The sequence below is a fragment of the Pelophylax lessonae genome, assembly GCF_965119305.1.
Source record: "Pelophylax lessonae genome assembly, chromosome: 12".
Classification (NCBI taxonomy): Eukaryota; Metazoa; Chordata; class Amphibia; order Anura; family Ranidae; genus Pelophylax; species Pelophylax lessonae.
In genome coordinates, this window is record NC_138779.1 from 131,441,995 (window position 1) to 131,461,789 (window position 19,795).

Consider the following 19,795-nt stretch of genomic DNA (forward strand, 5'->3'; position numbering starts at 1 on the left):
ACTAGAGAGCACAGGACCAATCCGACTGGTGGCTTCAGCTGTTGTTCACAGAGTGAAAGGAGCTTCTGTACTTCTTCCCCCATGTGATGTCACATCCCTTGTTAAAGCAATAAAGTTGAGTTAAAAAATAAATAAATAAATAAATAAAGAGACAGTTTAAAAAAATGGAATTAAAAAAAAATACATAAAAAAAAAAATGTAAGTCCCCCCCCCCCCCTCCCCTTCCTGCTCATGCACAAAGGCACACACATACATAGGCTCCTCACGCATATGTAAAAGGTGATTGCACCACAAAACATGTGAGGTATCGCTGCGAACATCAGAGTGACTGAGTGAGAGCAATAATTTCAGCACCAGACCTCCTATGTAACTCTAAACTGGTATCCTGTAAAGGCTTTTAAGCCATTGGCTATGGAGATTTTTAGGTACCATAGTTTGTCGCCATTCCACGTGCATATGCAATTTTAAGGTGCAACATGTTAGGTATCTATTTACTCGGCGTAACATCATCTTTTATATTTTAACAAGAAATTGGGTATTATATTATGTTTGTGTGCAAAAGAATTCATTAAAGTGCATTTTTTCCTGAAAATTAGCATTTGATAAACGGCTGCGCAAATATCATGCAACATTGTATTCTCCACGGCCTCGCCTTAAAAATTACATAATGTTTGGGTATTCTATCAAAAAAAAAATGCAGATTTTTACATGTACGTGAGAAATGTCAGAATTGGCCCAGTTTTGAAGTAGAAAAAGGGAAGCCCTCCTGACTTCTGTCATCCAAGCACGTGCAAGCACAAATTCAGCTTTTTTTTCCTTGCACGTGCTTGGGTATTCTTTGCAAACTTCACCACATTCACTAAGCACAGTGTTACTTCCTTTGCAAAGTGAACAGCCTATTTTCCTTTGGTTAAAAAGCCCTTTGTATGTGTTTTGAATGTTCTATTAGTGTGCTCTACCTATCATAGTTTCCAACTCTGTTCTTGTCCACCTGGGAGTTGTGAGTATTCCCGTCCAACTCTTTGTAATTCAGTGACTTCTTTTACATTCTATCTCATAAAATTGATAGTTAAAATCTAACAGATAAAATGGTAACCCCTCATTATGGCAATATATACTGGACCGAGCCAGGACAAGGGGGGTTAGGAGGGGCAGCTGCCCTGGCCACTGTGGTATAATGTGAGGTGGGGGGGGATATTTGTGTTTGTAGGTGGAATTTGGAGGGCAGCAGGGGGTAAGAATTGTACTAGGAGGGGAAATTTGGGGTTGGTGTGGTTAGAGTGGGGATTTGGGGAGATTTGTGTTGGGATGGGGGATGGGGAAAAAGATTTCTGCTAGGAGTGCAGATTTTAAGGGTCTATGGTAGAACAGTTGATATGGTAGAGGGGGGAAGGGAATTTATACTAAGAGGGGACTTTCTTTTAGGGGGGGATTTAAGCAGGGGGGCAGATTTGTACTTAGAGGAAGGGAAAGCATGCATGCAGATTAATGCTTTTTTTTTGGGGGGGGGGGGGTGGGTTTGCTGACACATGGAGCTCATATATCTTGGGGGGGGTGTGGCACAGTTTGGCATGTTCGCCCTGTAAATGACCTTGTCCCGGCACTGATACTGGATACCATAACTTAAGTGCAAATACCTGATCAAGACATTCGAGATGGACAAGGATTTGTCAAATTATTAACTAGTTTGCACTTTTTAGGTACTATCAAAATGTAAGAGTAGCAGGATTTCCAGGCATTGGGCCTGACATGGGTCTGCCTTTGTTACCGGTAGGGATGATCGAACGGTTCGGGTCCACCATCGGTTCGGCCCGAACATTGGGTGTTCGAGGTTCGGCCGAATTTAGAACTTTTTGCCCAAAAAGTTCGGAATTCGGCAACCAGAACCGCCCAAAATGCAATGCTTCAGGAAATGGGCTTTAAAAGCCCGTGATTGGACCAGAACCATTAGCAAAAGCCAATTGAGGGGGCAGGAGAATGCTAGGAATGTGATTGGAGTGACTAGGGGGTCCCTAGACCAATCATTAGTGAATACGCCCCCCAGTATATAAGATCGCCCCCGCCATATTCCCAGCATTGTTATACTGGACATGGAAGAGAGTGGAAGCAGTTCTGTTAATTTTACTTTAAAAGTGTCATTTAGCTATTTTTAGTGTGAGGAAAGGGATATCTAGTGTAGTTAGAGTGCTCCTTTACACTTAAGTTAGCTTCAAAAATTTAGTTTCTGTAGGGAAAGTGTTAAGTGTCAGGGGACCGTAGTGTAGTGTAGGGTTAACTGACGGTGACTGCTATGGCAGGGTGACAAAACCCTTCCATAGCAGGGTGACCGCTATAGAGAAATGATCATTTCTCTGAGTTGCTTCGGGACAGGTATGTGGCTTCTCACCAGCAAGCATTTTTTATGCTGCAGGGGCTGCCACTGCCAGTGTTTTTTTGAGGACATGTTTGATGTCAGACATGACATCTGAACATGTGTATAGGGGGTATATATAGACATATATGTCTGAATATATACCCCTAGACATATATAGGTGTGATAGTAGCAGAAATAAATGCTTGCGCTAATGAAATCATTTACAGTAATATATTTCTGCTACTATCACACCTATATATGTCTAGGGGTATATATTCAGACATATATGCCTATATATACCCCCTATACACATGTTCAGATGTTTTGCCTGCCTCAAAAGAACCCCAAAAAATGCCAAAAAACGCTAGCGTCAAAAAAAAAAAATGCCCAGGTGTGTTTTTGCTGGCATTTTTTGGGGGGTTTTGGAGGCAGGCAAAACATCAGAACTTGTGCACAGTACCACTATACACAAGTTCAGATGTTTTTCCTGACTGCAAAGAGCCCAAAAAATGCCTGCTATTAAACCGGCAAGGTGTTACAGCAGAGAAGCCATATTCCTGTGCTTAAAGTTTTCTAATACAAACAATCTTTTTTTTTATGGTTCTGGACATGCTACAGAGCTGAAACTTCACAGGTACACCTTTTAGACCCCCCAGACACAAAATCACACAAAAAAAAGTTCTTAAAAATTGTCATTTTTGATAAAAAAGCCAATGATTGAAAAATTATAAAAAAAAAAATAAAAAAAATAAAAAGAGATTTTTTCATTTTTACTTTGGATTTAGTATCTGGGGGGTCTAAAAAGTGTACATGTGAAGTTTCAGCTCTGTAGCATGTCCAGAACCCCCCAAAAATTAGCATTTTCTTATAATTTTTATTAGAACAGGTATACGGCTTCTCTACGGCGCTTTTTCTTGCATTTATCGGGCATTTTTGGAGGCAGGCATGACTTTTTTTGGATTTAGTGTCTGGGGGGTCTAAAAAGTGTACCTGTGAAGTTTCAGCTCTGTAGCATGTCCAGAACCAGAAAAAAGATCATTTTTCAGTAGAGCAGGGATGGTGGGACCCCTCTTTTACACTTATATGATTTTTTTTTGGGGTTCTGGACATGCTACAGAGCTGAAACTTCACAGGTACACCTTTTAGACCCCCCAGACACAAAATCACACAAAAAAAGTTCTTAAAAATTGTCATTTTTGATAAAAAAAGCCAATGATTGAAAAATTATAAAAAAAAAAAAAAAAAAAAAAAAGAGATTTTTTTATTTTTACTTTGGATTTCAGATCTGGGGGGTCTAAAAAGTGTACATGTGAAGTTTCAGCTCTGTAGCATGTCCAGGACCATGAAAAAAAAGATCGTTTGTATTAGAAAACTTTAAGCACAGGAATATGGCTTCTCTGCTGTAACACCTTGCCGGTTTAATAGAAGGCATTTTTTTGGGTTCTTTGCAGTCAGGAAAAACATCTGAACTTGTGTATAGTGGTACTGTGCACAAGTTCTGATGTTTTGCCTGCCTCCAAAACCCCCCAAAAAATGCCAGCAAAAACACACCTGGGCATTTTTTTTTTGACGCTAGCGTTTTTTTTGGCATTTTTTGGGGTTCTTTTGAGGCAGGCAAAACATCTGAACTTGTGTATAGTGGTACTGTGCACAAGTTCTGATGTTTTGCCTGCCTCCAAAACCCCCCAAAAAATGCCAGCAAAAACACACCTGGGCATTTTTTTTTTTTGACGCTAGCGTTTTTTTTGGCATTTTTTGGGGTTCTTTTGAGGCAGGCAAAACATCTGAACATGTGTATAGGGGGTATATATAGGCATATATGTCTGAATATATACCCCTAGACATATATAGGTGTGATAGTAGCAGAAATAAATGCTTGCGCTAATGAAATCATTTACAGTAATATATTTCTGCTACTATCACACCTATATATGTCTAGGGGTATATATTCAGACATATATGCCTATATATACCCCCTATACACATGTTCAGATGTTTTGCCTGCCTCAAAAGAACCCCAAAAAATGCCAAAAAAACGCTAGCGTCAAAAAAAAAAAATGCCCAGGTGTGTTTTTGCTGGCATTTTTTGGGGGGTTTTGGAGGCAGGCAAAACATCAGAACTTGTGCACAGTACCACTATACACAAGTTCAGATGTTTTTCCTGACTGCAAAGAACCCAAAAAAATGCCTTCTATTAAACCAGCAAGGTGTTACAGCAGAGAAGCCATATTCCTGTGCTTAAAGTTTTCTAATACAAACAATCTTTTTTTTTTCTGGTTCTGGACATGCTACAGAGCTGAAACTTCACATGTACACTTTTTAGACCCCCCAGATCTGAAATCCAAAGTAAAAATAAAAAAATCTCTTTTTTTTTTTTTTTTTATAATTTTTCAATCATTGGCTTTTTTATCAAAAATGACAATTTTTAAGAACTTTTTTTTTGTGTGATTTTGTGTCTGGGGGGTCTAAAAGGTGTACCTGTGAAGTTTCAGCTCTGTAGCATGTCCAGAACCAGAAAAAAAGATCATATAGGTGTTAAAGTTAAAGGAGGCTCCCGAACCACATCCCTGTTCTACTGAAAAATTATCTCTTTTTTTTCATGGTTCTGGACATGCTACAGAGCTGAAACTTCACATGCACACCTTTTAGACCCCCCAGATACTAAATCCAAAGTAAAAATCAAAAAATCTCTTTTTTTTTTTTTTTTTTTTTAATTTTTCAATAATTGGCTTTTTTATCAAAAATGACAATTTTTAAGAACTTTTTTTTGTGTGATTAATAGTTAATGGGGCATGACCCAGAACCCTAGGCACTTTTTAGGGGCATTTATTGGGTTTTGGGGCTTCAAAATGGTGTTTTTTGATTACCGAAGTTCGGGTCCCATTGATTTCAATGGGGTTCTGAAATCCGAACCGAACTTTCGTGAAGTTCGGGTGTTCTGGTCGAACCGAACTTTTCAAAAGTTCGATCATCCCTAGTTACCGGTAACACTTCCAACCCATTTAAGTTGAAAACCCAAGTGTGAGAGCTGAGACAATGACCATTCCGGCATCTTTGGTTTGTTTTGTTTATTTTGTAATGAGGATGGGAGAAGGGAATGAGTGGGATACTCCTCTGGCTCAACTAGGTTTAAACTGGGACTCATTGCAGAAAATGCCAGTTGGTGCTGTTCTGACGCCAGCTGGATGCCGACCAACGCTTCCTGGCGCTTGAAAATACGGTTTTGCTGAACTGTGCTGGAACTTTAATTTTAACTCCTTGGTTAATTAAGAAGATCCAGGACTGTAGTAACACTTGACTCTTGGCACTCTGTCTAGCTCAAAAGTCCGACGGATAGCTCCCTCCAGCCCTTCACTGACTGAGGTAGCTCCTTGTAACTGCTTGTGCTGCTGCAACTCTCAACACTGTACACTGCACACTGTACACTTAACTCTTCAGGGCCCAACTGCTGGCGCCACCTTTACACTTCAGGGTCCTCTGACTAGGGACCCCCTCTAACACTTCAGGGTCCTCTGACTAGGCACCCCCTCTAACACTTCAGGGTCCTCTGATAGGCACCCCCTTTACACTAGCTGGCTCCTGGATCCCTGGGACCTTTTCCAGAGTGGTCCCCTCTACACTAGGCAGACCCCCAGTGGCAATTCACAGTACTCACAAACTTGGAATGCTTTCCTGGAACTGAACTCCTCTATCTCCACTTGTCCTCGGCACACCGGATCCTCTCTGCAGCTCAGCTCAGCTCTCTCTGTACTCTCAGACAGCCACTGGAGACACCTGATCCTTCTGACAGGAGGAGAGACAGCCGTACTCTCCCTCCTGGGACTCTGCTTCCCGCCAAAGATGCTGCGTCATGTGCTCAAACTTATACCCACTTCCAGAATCCTCTGCGGCAGAATCTGCCTTCTGGGGTAGATACAGGCCTGAATGAGCCACTGATTGGGTTTCCTCCACTGCCCAATGAGAATCCTCTCATGGAGCCAGTGGAGAGTCTCGCCTCTCAGCAACCACCCCAGGGAGAAATGAAAGCCCAGCTGAAAATCATGGCCCTGCTGTTAGACAGCCAAGGCCCACTATACTTTTGCCTAGCACCTACCTTGTAGTGTGCTACATTAGGCATATCTAAAATATCTACAACCTAACAATGAACTCTTCTTATTTGTTCCCTTATGCTCTGTGTTATATTTTATTAAACTTTTTGTTATATCTGTTTGATAATTTAAAAAAATACATGTCAATTTTAGCAGAAATCTTGTTGTTTGCCTGATAACTTCCGATGCTTTCTGCCTGTGCTGACTGTTATCAGTTACATTGTATTAGACTATCTTTGAGGACTACAGAGCCCCTAAAACTCTATGTTATAGAGGAGAGGGGCTGAGTTCTGAAGACCTCTCGTGTTGTTCTGATATAGCAGGGTGAGTGAGCGTTGTCATCCTTAAGCTGGCCACACACCAGTAGAATTTTGTTCAAAATTTTTTAACATTTTAGGCCAATTTGTTTTCTGCTACATATTTTGGTGAAAAAAAATCGCAATAAGCGTATTTTGATTGGTTTGCGCAAAAGTTATTGCAATTACTAACTACGGGAAAGATTTAAGCTCTTTTTTTTTGTTTTTGTTTTTTTAACTAGTAATGGCGGCGAGCTGCGGTTTTTTATGCAGGACTGCGACATTGCGGCGGACAGATCGGACCCCTGACTGACATTTTTGACACTTTTGGGGGTACCAGTGACATTACTACAGTAATCAGTGCTATAAATATGCACTGTTACTGTAAAAATGACACTGGCAGGCAAGGGGTTAACTTTATTGGTGATCAAGGGGTTAAGTGTGTCCCTAGGGGCGTGATTCTAACTGTTAGGGGACGTGGCTAGTGAAGTAATCACAGAGACATACGATCCTACATAGCAGGATCATATAGCCTCTGTCATTACTTCAGGGAGAATGACAGACGGCTGTGTTTACATCAGCCGTCTGTCTTTCTCCCACTCCTGATGGAGACCGCGTGTGGCCGGCGGACATCGGAACCGCCAGTCACACGTGCTGGCTACGCAGGAAAAACGAGCCGGAGTGGGAGCGCACCGGCGGCGGCGCGCACTCGCCCCCTACAGGTTAGTGGGCGAGCAACGTACCCCTACGTCACTTTGTCTGTAGGGGGTTGACTGCCACAGTAAATAGTCGTGCGGCAGTCGGCAAGTGGTTAAGGGAAGTTCATCATGAAGGCAGATTGTTTGCACAATGGTTATTTACAATAATTTTATGGGAGTTCCCAGTTTTTGAGCACTACACAAAGTAGATGATATTATTCTTACCATGGCAGCAACGCCCACTTTGATACCAGCGTATAAGAATGTACAGGGCAGTAGCTCCAAGCATTACTGTCAGACTGCTGCCCAACACTACACCAAGAGCATCCACCATGACTGAAATAGAGAAAACAACACATGGTTAGATATATGCAATTTACCAATCCAATCTTGACAAGGGGCCCAAGGACCAGAAGGGCCTACAATTATACTACACAGTGGTATTAAAGCACACATTCATTACCACCCCCCCCCCCCCGGTAGGGTGTAGGTCTTTGAGCTTGCCCAAAAAGTCAAGGGGGGCACTTGGCCTTTTGGTCAGGTTCTCACCTTCCCATGGGGTCTTGCCCCGCCTAGTATTTGTGTGGTCCTTACTTTGGTAGTCCTCCTGAAGAAAGGGGTCCATCTGGCTTCGGCTAGGTGTACCATGAGTATCCCAGTCCCTGTCAGGAACCTTGTGCCCTGATGGAGAGCCAGAGTTCTTTCTCTTCACAGGACGACCATATGTACAACTTGGGCACTTTTTTGTGTACTTCACTTTCATGTTCTCACTTTTTAATGCACTTGGTGTTTAGCATGTGTGTACTCACTGCACCACGGAGCTTAAAAAAAGAAAAAAAAAATTGAATTTCACTCTTGTATTCAAGAGATCAAACTCATGGAAGCCCTTACGGCCCAACTAAACAATGCATTTTTTTATTCTTATGAATGAGTTTAGGACCCGTGGACCCACTTCAAGGCCCAAGATATCTTGCAACCATCGTCCCTCTCCACGTTCCTTTGCAGCTCCCCGCTAACCTTCTCTTCTATTTTTTACTTATGTTTATCTCTCCTTTCCTACCTTTCTTTTCTTCTCTTTTTTATGTTTTCCTCTTTTCTTAAATTCATTGTATTGTTGTTTTCTATAGCATGAATACAGCTCTTAGACATGTTATGAGAATGGAATGACAAGCTATTGCCCTGTGTGTTATTATGTTATAACTACATGTTACCTATATGACCTGAAGGACAGGTCTTGAGATGATTTCTGCATTACTAGAAGCCAGGTACCTCACCTACATTTTTTAATTGTTTCCTGGAAATGCTGAATGTTTGATTTTTTCCTTGCCTATCTCTTACTCTTACTGTGATTATTGTAACATAAGAAACCTTATTGCCTTGAAGCTCTGGAAAATAATTTTCTAATTTTGTAATAATTACAATCTCACATTAAAAAATACACCAATTTTGGGGGCGTGACCGGCATCCTGAGGTGATGGATGCTTAGTTCTGAGCTCTGGTTGAGCGGGATTGTTTAGGCGGCTCAAAGCAACGGGGAAGGTGACAAATTCATCGCTAGACACCTCTACTATTGCCCCACAACTTTACTTTTCACATGGGGAAATGCAAGTCGCAGGAAGGACCCCGCAAACGTAAAAATTTCTTCAGTACAGCAGGGCCTCAGAGGAGTCAAAATGGCACCGGCTCCGCAGCGCTGCCACACAGACACAGAGCAGCGGCTGCTGCTGTGTCTCATGAGACAGATTCCTTAAGGCAGGAATATACACAAGAGGGGAATGGTCACCCTGGCACCTTGGTTTTCCAGAACCCGATGAAACAGAAGAGGAAGCTGGACATTACAACTACTCAAGCGAGTACCTCTCCCTCCTCTATAATTACTCCACCTGAAACAAATCTCTTTGGGGAACAACTGGATGCTTTTCCCACTGCTGGCCAGCCCATAATTGATTCCACAATGAAGGATATGCTTATTACACTGCGGGGAGCTTTGCAACATGACATGTCAAGCTTTATGAAACAAACTAAAGTTGAAATGAAAGCTCTAGGTAATAGGGTTGATCAAGTGGAATTTAATATGAGTGATTATGCTCAGGCTCACAACGAATTAGTAGATGCCCATGATAGATAAAATGCGCACCATGAAAATAAAAATGGCGGACTTGGAGGACGTCTCCCTCCGCAACAATATTAAGTTTCGCGGCATTGCTGAGTCGGTTCCTGCGGCAGAACTCCGCTCCTATCTACAAAAGATGATTGCTGAACTCCTCCCTGATGTGCAAGGTCAGGATTTGACAATTGACAGAGCTCAAAGGCTCCCTAAGCCGTCCTTTTTGCCTGAGAGAGTACCTAGAGACGTCATTTTTCATGTGAAAGATCGCTTGATGCAATATACAAGACAACGTGCCTCCCTGCCTGAACCATATGCAGGTATCTCACTCTACACAGATCTTTCCCAAGCCACTGTAGCTGGCAGAAAAAATCTTAACACCGTCACAAAAATCCTGCGCAACAATAACATCAAGTACAGGTGGAAGTTCCCTACTAAACTTGAAATTGAAAGGAACAACAGGACCGTATGGATTTCTGACCTGGATGATGGCCTCCTCTTAATGAGAAAATGGGGACTACTCCCCCCAGAGGATGATGAAGACATCGCGGACCAACCGTCTCAAGCGGGCAATTCGGGTCGCTGACCCTCCTACCACACCACGCTGTGGTTCCTCCACCCTGGAATTATTACACCAAGCTCTCGGGACCCCTACCTGCCCATATTCCCTTGAGTTGCTTTTCCCCTCCTAAATTAACAGATCCCGTCCGGCTGGACTATTGATCTTAACACCTTAGGGATGCATATAGGATTTGCCTGTACAATGGGCTGCTGGAGGCCCTCCGTTGCCAGGGCGGCTGTCTGTATGTTCAAATTTTCCCCTTTTTTGTTGTCTTATTAGTCATTTCATCAGCAAACCTTTTATTGGTGCACCGTGCACTTCTTTATCACCTGACGTGACTTTGTGGCACTCCCTTTGTATACTTATTCTATGGTGTTGCCATGGTACTGAAACTAGTATCTATTAATACAAAGGGGCTAAATAGCCCACACAAAAGGAGATCTCTTTGGAAAGACGCTGTCAACAAACAAGCAGATATTCTATGCGTACAAGAGACGCACTTCACAGCATTGAACCCACCTAAATGCTCTCACAGATCGTTTCCACATATCTTTCAGGCAAACTTTTCTAAAAAACAAAGGGGTGTCCTGATGGCATTCAGGGACACTCTGTCCTTTCACTTACTGGACCTAGTTACGGATGTCAACGGCCGGTTCCTGATTATTGTGGCAACCGTCAATAGCATTACCTATACCCTGGTCACACTTTATGCTCCTAATACCCATCAACAAAAGTTTGTTCGGAAAGTGATGAAGAAGGAGAGATCAGTCCAGAGGGGGTACGTTCTTCTTTGTGGAGACTTTAATATCACCATGGACCCATCTATAGATTCCACAGCTAGAACTCGCAAGAAAAAGTTGGGTCTGGCTCCCTATGTTTTTCAAGAGGACTTCCACGATCCCTGGAGGTGTTTGAATCCCACTGGACGGGATTTCACTTTTTTCTCTAATCCGCATTCCTCTTATAGCAGAATTGACTATTTCCTGGTTGATCGTAAGCTGTTGTTGAAAGTATCTGATGCAAAAATTGATAACATTTCCTGGTCTGACCATGCGCCGATCTCTCTTGAGATTGCGGATGGTGACCCCAGGTTCAATACCTCTTTATGGAAGAATAATACCTTTTTGCTGGCTGATCTGGCTTGCACTGAGAAATTGAAGGTCCGCCTTCAGGAGTTCTTTTTCTTCAATGCAGGGGGCTCGTCAATATATTTAATCTATGGTGTGCTCACAAGGCATTCGTTCGGGGTTTGCTAATACAGATAAATGCCAGAATTAAATGTAAAAAAATACAATATATATCGTCTCTTCTAGCGGAGATTGTCCGGCTGGAGAATTTGCATAAAATTAAAGGACTCGGTACTGACAGAACTCACTAAGGTTAGATCTGATCTTAGATTTTCCCTGTTAGATAACTATGATAGGTATATCCTGAAATTAAAAGCATCCTCCTATTCGCAGAGAAATAAAGCAGGGAAATGGTTAGCCAGACAGTTGCAACAACAACGCACTAGAACCCGGATCTCCCAACTGGCTCATCACGCCAAAGGTACCTTGGCTATTAGCCCACATGACATAGCACAGAACTACTACTCCTCATTGTATAATTTGCGGGAGGACCCTGGTGTACATCAGCCCTCTCTAGAGGAAATTAACACTTTCTTGGACAAACTGAGGTTACCCGCAATAGATGCATCGACCCTAGAATTCGTAAATAGACCTATAGACCCTCAAGAAATCATCAAGGTAATTAAAGATCTTCCATCCCATAAAGCGCCTGGCGCAGATGGCCTATCCTCAGAGTATTATAAAGCATTCTCTGACATTCTCACTCCTCACTTGTCTAATGTTTTAATGAGGCAGTCTCCACCGAGCAATTTCCCAAGGAAATGATGGAAGCTATTATTATTATTACTCTTCCGAAACCGGGGAAAGACCCCACTCTCCCTCAACACTACCGGCCTATATCTTTACTAAATTCTGATGTGAAGATATATGCAAAGGTACTCGCAAATAGGCTCTTGGAAGTTACCCCGACTCTTATAAGTCCTGAACAGGTAGGCTTTGTTAAAGGCAGACAAGCACCGGACATCACTAGGAGGATGATTCATTTAATTCACCAGGCTGGAACCTGTCAATTGCCTTCCGTGCTCCTTACTTTGGACGCAGAAAAGGCTTTTGATAGGGTCCATTGGCAGTACCTGGACAGAGTCTTATATAAAGTCGGCATTTCAGGCCGGCTTTACTCTGCCATAATGACCTTATACATTATGCAAAGGTATTTACCTCTGGTTCTTTATCTAGATCTTTTGACCTATCCAATGGCACCTGACAGGGCTGTCTGTTGTCCCCAATCATATTCTACTGTTAGCCGCAGCTATTAGAGCAGATCCTCTTATTAGAGGGATAACAATAGGTAACCAGGAGCACAAAATAGGGCTTTTTGCAGACAATGTTATTCTGTCGCTTTCTGATCCACAAACATCTCTCGCCCAAGTTCAACAAGCAATAGACACCTTTGGCCAAGTATCATACTACAAACTTAACACAACCAAATGCCAAGCACTCCCACATTATTTAACCCAAGATAACTTGGCCTATTTGAAACCTCAATTCCCCTTTCAATGGGGACATAACTGTAACGCTCCTGCGTTTTTATATGGTGTGGATTTTCAGCTGCAGAAATAGTTCCACGTCAGTAGCCATGTAAGAGATATGCTGAGATACCATTCCCAACCTCAATGACTCATCATGTGTGGAAGGTCTTATTTCAGCCAGTAAATACACACAATTAGCAAGCTGGTTCTTAGAGTGACTTTATGTATGTGGTAACACAATGATGAAGGTTGAGGGATAGGTTGAGTGGAGGTGGTAGGTGATAGACACTTGAAGGTGAGACAGTAGCAGATGGATGCAGGAAGGTTTAGCAATGTTGTATGATAGCAGATGATAGAATAGCAGGTGGACATACAAAAGAGATCAACCCAGTGCAGAAAAGTAGCAGTAGTCTCAAGAGCTAGCAATCTAGTTTATGCAGATGTGATAAACAGTCTCTACTATGCAGAGCTAGATAGTGTAAGCTTAGTATAAGTTTATAGAGAATTCCCCTGCGGGGTACTTAGCACTATTAGCGATACAGCCGAAGGGTGGTTCAGGAGAGGCGGATGATCCAGTAGCGGGATACAGGGATCAGCGCAGCGAGGTTCCGTCAGCGAAGTAAGCTTGCAAGCATGGAAGCTTCAAGCAAGGTTAGCATCCAGATAAGGGTGTTTGAACGAACACATGTGAGTGAGAACCGACGCCTTAAATAGCCATCTAGTCCGGCGCTGAGTGATGACAGCTCCAGTCTTAAAGGTGTATGCGCACCTTTCCAAAAGTAAATGGTAAGGCGCATACACTTGTGGAAAGTGTAATTTAGGGTACCAAAAGGTACCGGAACATTACAATACCCCCCCCTTAAGGCCTGCTCCTGAAGGCCTCTGGAGCTGGTTTGTCTGGGTATCTCGCATGAAAATTGCGGATTAATCTAGGGGCATGTATGTCAGAGGTGTTTAGCCAGGTGTCGTCTTGGGGCCCATAGTTCTTCCATCGAACTAAGTACTGAAGTCTTCTTCTGTAGATACGAGAATCCAGAATCTCTTTTATCTCGTATTCTTCTCCACCTTCAACTTGTACAGGAGGGGCAGGTGGAATATTAGGCCTTATTCCTTGGTCCGGAACATGGGGTTTTAGTAGCGACACATGGAAAATGGGATGGATTTTTAGGTCCATTGGCAATGTAAGCTGCACTGCAGCTTTTCCAATAAGTTTCTTGATTGGGAAAGGTCCCAAGAACAGAGGTCCAAGCTTTTTGCTAGGGATCTTCAGTCTCAAGTTTTTTGTTGAGAGCCAAACGAGGTCCCCGATAGTATACTGTGGAGAAGGTCTTCTACGAAGATCATAGTACTTCTTTTGTTGACTGTGAGCGTGTGCAATGGTAGTATTTAGTAAACCCAGAGAATCCTTTATTTGGGAAAGATAGTCTGAGGCTACTGGGTTATTTGAAGGAAGGATGCGTGGAGGGAGAATAGAGGGATGGAACCCATAGTTCAAGTAGAACGGACTCTGCTTGGTTGTACTGTGAGTTGCGTTGTTGTAGGCAAATTCTGCCAGGGGGAGAAGATCCAACCAATCATCCTGTTGGTAAGAAGTGTAACAACGTAAATACTGCTCGATGCATTGGTTGACTCTTTCAGTCTGTCCGTTGGTCTGCGGATGGTAAGGAGAAGTGAGCTTCCGCTCAATCCGTAGTATGTGACATAGTTCTTGCCAGAATTTAGAAATAAATTGGGATCCACGGTCAGACAAAAGAGTTTTTGGGATACCATGTAATCTGAAGACATGTTTCATCAGGAGTTCTGCCGTTTGTTTGGACGAAGGTAGTCTGCGAATAGCAATGAAATGTGCCATCTTTGTCAGATGGTCCACTGACACCAAGATGGTATTAAATCCTTTGGAAGGAGGCAATTCTACGATGAAGTCCAATGACAGAACCTCCCATGGAGTTTGGGGTATTGGTAGACTGCATAGTAGACCGGATGGTCTCGTAGTGTCAATTTTGGACCTGGCACAGACATTGCATGAAGAGACGAATTTTTGTATAGATGTTTTCATGTCAGGCCACCAGAATTGCCGAGAAATCAAATTGAAAGTCTTTGTCATACCCATATGTCCTGCATAGGCACATCATGTGATAATTCCAAGATCTTGGTGCGTAGGGTAGGTGGTATGTAAAGTTTGTCGTTGTAGTAGAGGAAGCCTTCTGCATCGGTAGTTAGTTGTGGTGGGGGTGAATCCAACCTTATACCATGCAGAACCTCTTCCTTCAAGGAACGGACAACTCCAATAATGCGTTTGTGAGGTATTATAGGAACGGAAGGAATTTCAAAGTAGTTTTCTTCAGTTAGTCGTGATAGTGCATCCGCCTTTTTGTTCTTATCTGCAGGTGTGTAGGTCACTAGGAAGTTAAACCTTAGAAAGAATAGTGACCATCGTACCTGTCGATGCGAGAGAGTTTTGCTAGTCTGAAGATATTGGAGGTTTTTATGGTCCGTGTATATAATTATTGGTAATTGGGTGCCTTCGAGTAAATGTCGCCAATTCTCCAGAGCCAATTTTATAGCAAGCAGTTCCTTCTCACCCACGGGGTAATTTATCTCGGGACTGCTCAGGGATTTAGAAAAAAAGGCGACTGGATGAAGTGGTGAAGTGGAGGTAGGTCGTTGGGAGAGTATTGCTCCTACTGCCAGGTTTGACGCATCTACCTCCAGAATGTATTGGAGGGATGGGTCTGGATGGCGTAATATGGGAGCGGAAGTAAACCTTGTCTTTAACAAGTGGAAAGCCTTATTTGCTTCTTCTGACCATTTAAATGGTATTTTTATGCTAGTGAGCTGTGTGAGGGGTCTCACAATAGCAGAAAAGTTTTTTATGAACTTCCTGTAGAAATTTGAAAATCCCAGGAATCGCTGTAGCTCCTTGCGTGTAGTTGGTGTAGGCCAATCCTGAATGCAGGATATTTTACTCATGTCCATCTCGATTCCTGTTTTGGATATGATGTAGCCTAGAAAGAGTACCTCATCTTTATGGAACAAGCATTTCTTCAGCTTCACATAAAGATTATGTGCAAGCAATCTCGATAATACAAGTCTTACATGTCTTATGTGTTCAGACAGGGTCCGTGAATATATAAGTATATCGTGCAGATATACCACAACACAGACATCTAGTAAGTCTTTAAAAATATCGTTTATAAATCGTTGGAAAACTGCAGGGGCATTGCATAGGCCGAATGGCATCACAAGATATTCGAACAATCCGTATCTAGTTCTGAACGCAGTCTTCCACTCGTGTCCATCACGGATTCGAATGAGATTGTATGCTCCTTTCAGGTCTAATTTTGAAAAATAGGTAGCTCCACGCACCTGCTCAATGAGCTCAGGGATAAGCGGTAGAGGATAGCGATCTTTTATTGTGATAGCATTCAATTTCCTGTAGTCGATGATAGGTCTGAGACTTGAATCTTTATTGCGAACAAAAAAGAGTCCTGCTGCTGTGGAAGAAGTGGAAGGTCTAATAAAACCTTTTTCCAAGTTCTCATCCAAATAGGTTTTGAGATGGGCAAGTTCATCCTGTGAAAGAGGATAAACATGACCGAACGGCAATTTGCTATTTGGGAGTAGATCAATGCTACAATCATAGTCTCGATGAGGAGGTAATGCTTGAGCATTTTTCTCAAGAAAAACCTCAGAAAGATCCTGATAACATAGTGGTGCAATCTCATCTGTCACCACAGACAGAATCTTCCCGGAAAACGGGAGGTTACACGTTTCCTCGCAATAACAAGAAGGGAAGGTCAAGGACCGTTTCTTCCAATCTATGGTTGGTTGGTGTGTGTGCAACCAGGGAAGTCCCAACACAATGGGAAAGTGGGGTGATGGTATTAAATCGAAGGTAGAAGTCTCCCTATGAGACTCGTTAATAGTGACTAGAAGTGCTTGTGTCTGATCGGTGATCGGACCAGAGGATAACGGAACACCGGTAATAAGACTTACTGAGACAGGTTTGAGTTTAGAAATAATAGGAATTTTATTTAAAGCAGCAAAACATATATCCATATAATTTCCACAAGATCCTGTGTCAATCATGGCCTTAGTAGTAATCCTGTTCTGGTCCCACTGTAATGTCAGAAAAACAGAAATGTAGGGGTTAGTGAATGAAGTTGTCAATCCTCCTAGGGAGACATGTGAACACTCACCCTTCTTTTTGTTGACTAGGGGACAGACGTTTATCTTGTGATCCGGGGATGCACAGTACAAGCAGAGATTTTCATTTCGTCTTTTGGCTTTTTCCATAGTTGATAGCGGTGGGCGTATGGTTCCTACCTCCATAGGAACGGCCAGACTCCGAGAGTAAACGGAAAATGGCATTCCCATCTTTTCAGCCTTTCTTTCTCGTAGTCTTCTATCTATGGTAATACTGAGTTGTATTAATGCATCCAGGGTTTTTGGCAGATCCGCTCGGGCGAGCTCGTCCTTAACGGCTTCTGATAGGCCAAGCCTAAATTGGGTTTTCAGAGATGCATCATTCCATTCTGAATCAAGGGTCCATCTCTTGAACTCTGCGACAAAGTCTTCCACAGGCCTCCTTCCTTGTTTCAAGGATCTTAACTGAAGATCAGCAGTACTCTGCCTATTGGGGTCATCATATAGGCTAGTGAGCTCTGCCAGGAACAAGGCATAGGAGTTGAGAAGCTGGTCGTTTTTCTCAAAAAGAGAATCTGCCCAGGCTCGAGGATCGCTTGATAGGTAAGAAATAATAGTACAAACCTTAATGTGATCAGTAAGGTAGGTACGAGGTTTAGCAAAAAAAGTAACTCACATGCGTTTTTAAATTTGCGAAAATTTTTGCGATCGCCTGTAAATACCAAAGGGGGATTTATCTTGGGTTCAGGGGACTGAGCAGAGGTAAGTTGTGTCAGTCTAATTACCTGCTGCGACAGAGCCTGATTGTCTTCTTTTAATTCAGCAAGTGCGTGTATTAACGCAGATACTTGCTGTTTTAATTGTGTCACCTGAGTGGTTATTTCTGGAACTATTTCTGCTGAATCCATTTTTTGGTTCGTTCAATCTGTAACGCTCCTGCGTTTTTATATGGTGTGGATTTTCAGCTGCAGAAATAGTTCCACGTCAGTAGCCATGTAAGAGATATGCTGAGATACCATTCACAACCTCAATGACTCATCATGTGTGGAAGGTCTTATTTCAGCCAGTAAATACACACAATTAGCAAGCTGGTTCTTAGAGTGACTTTATGTATGTGGTAACACAATGATGAAGGTTGAGGGATAGGTTGAGTGGAGGTGGTAGGTGATAGACACTTGAAGGTGAGACAGTAGCAGATGGATGCAGGAAGGTTTAGCAATGTTGTATGATAGCAGATGATAGAATAGCAGGTGGACATACAAAAGAGATCAACCCAGTGCAGAAAAGTAGCAGTAGTCTCAAGAGCTAGCAATCTAGTTTATGCAGATGTGATAAACAGTCTCTACTATGCAGAGCTAGATAGTGTAAGCTTAGTATAAGTTTATAGAGAATTCCCCTGCGGGGTACTTAGCACTATTAGCGATACAGCCGAAGGGTGGTTCAGGAGAGGCGGATGATCCAGTAGCGGGATACAGGGATCAGCGCAGCGAGGTTCCGTCAGCGAAGTAAGCTTGCAAGCATGGAAGCTTCAAGCAAGGTTAGCATCCAGATAAGGGTGTTTGAACGAACACATGTGAGTGAGAACCGACGCCTTAAATAGCCGTCTAGTCCGGCGCTGAGTGATGACAGCTCCAGTCTTAAAGGTGTATGCGCACCTTTCCAAAAGTAAATGGTAAGGCGCATACACTTGTGGAAAGTGTAATTTAGGGTACCAAAAGGTACCGGAACATTACAATAACACCATTTCCTACCTAGGCATCCAGCTGACACCATCCACCTCTGAACTATATGAGGCTAATTTCCCACCTCTACTCCGTAACATAGAACATGATATGAAGCAGATAAATAAAGCACAATTATCCTGGCTAGGTAAAATGGCTGCATTTAAGATGCAGCTTCTTCCCAAACTCTTATATTTTTTCCGCACCCTCCCAATTTCACTACCATCTAGTTTCTTTGCGAAATGTAATACCCATTTTAGGACCTTGATATGGTCTGGCAAAAGATCGAGAACAGCCCTTAAAATGCTGGTGAGTCGGAGAACCGCGGAGGCGCGGGGCTCCACAACATCCCCTTCTATCATACCGCCTCACTCCTTGACCAAATGCAATATTGGCTACAGGAACCACTGGACAAACTTTGGGTTTTCATGGAGAGCTCCCTACTAGTGCACCAGGATCTAGGGGCACTGTTAGCTGCCTCATCCTTGTCCTTCTCGACCCACCGCATGCAACATCCTACTATTACGGCCACACTAACTGCCTGGCGATCCTTACTGTCTATTCGCCATCAGAACCTTGAAAGGCGTAACTTCCATCGGGGGCTTACGAATGGATCATTCTATCCTTCTCAACGTTAGATTGGAAAAAGAGTGGACACAACTATTGGCTCAGCGTTAAGGATACCTCTCTCCCCGCAGACTGCTTTAAAACCGCACAAATTCGCCATTTTCACAAAACTAACAAACTCGCCTTCCAGTTATCCATCCCTGCTACAGCATGGGACTTCCTTAGGGGCCATGCTATGTCTGGCACACGGGGCATATCTTTTTTTTACAACTTGTATATGGACACTTAATGCCTCATAGGCTGTCTAAAATCTATCCCTCCTCCAGTGCATTGTGTTGGAGACGGTGCAATAAGGTAGGAACACTGTATCATATCTTTTGGGATTGCACCTTTATTCAAACCCTTTTGGAAGGAAGTGGAGGTTTTGCTTGGATTTTTTCTGGGCACGACCTTCTCTATCTGGCCGGCTTTGGCACTTTTGAACTTGGGAATAGATCTGATCCCTCCGAAGTACCAGACTATAGTACTCCACATCTTGTTTGCTGCTAGATTGACCATCACTCATTATTGGAAATCACCTGAGTCACCAAAAATTCAGGAACTTACTTCACGGGTAAACACACAATGTCGTTTTGAGAAGTTACTAGCTGTTAAAGATCAT

The 19,795-nt window shown here is 42.8% G+C and overlaps 1 protein-coding gene across 1 annotated transcript in view; it reads right to left on the reverse strand.

The window, feature by feature from the left end:
* The window catches only part of SMIM35 (small integral membrane protein 35), a 42,947-nt gene extending 35,177 nt beyond the window's left edge, over window positions 1-7,770 (reverse strand). Inside the window, exon 1 of the mRNA XM_082274067.1 lies at window positions 7,661-7,770. Coding sequence (XP_082130193.1) covers window positions 7,661-7,769 — 109 coding nt within the window. The 5' untranslated portion in view covers window position 7,770. The remainder of the gene's footprint in view (window positions 1-7,660) is intronic.
* Between the last annotated feature and the right edge of the window lie 12,025 nt (window positions 7,771-19,795).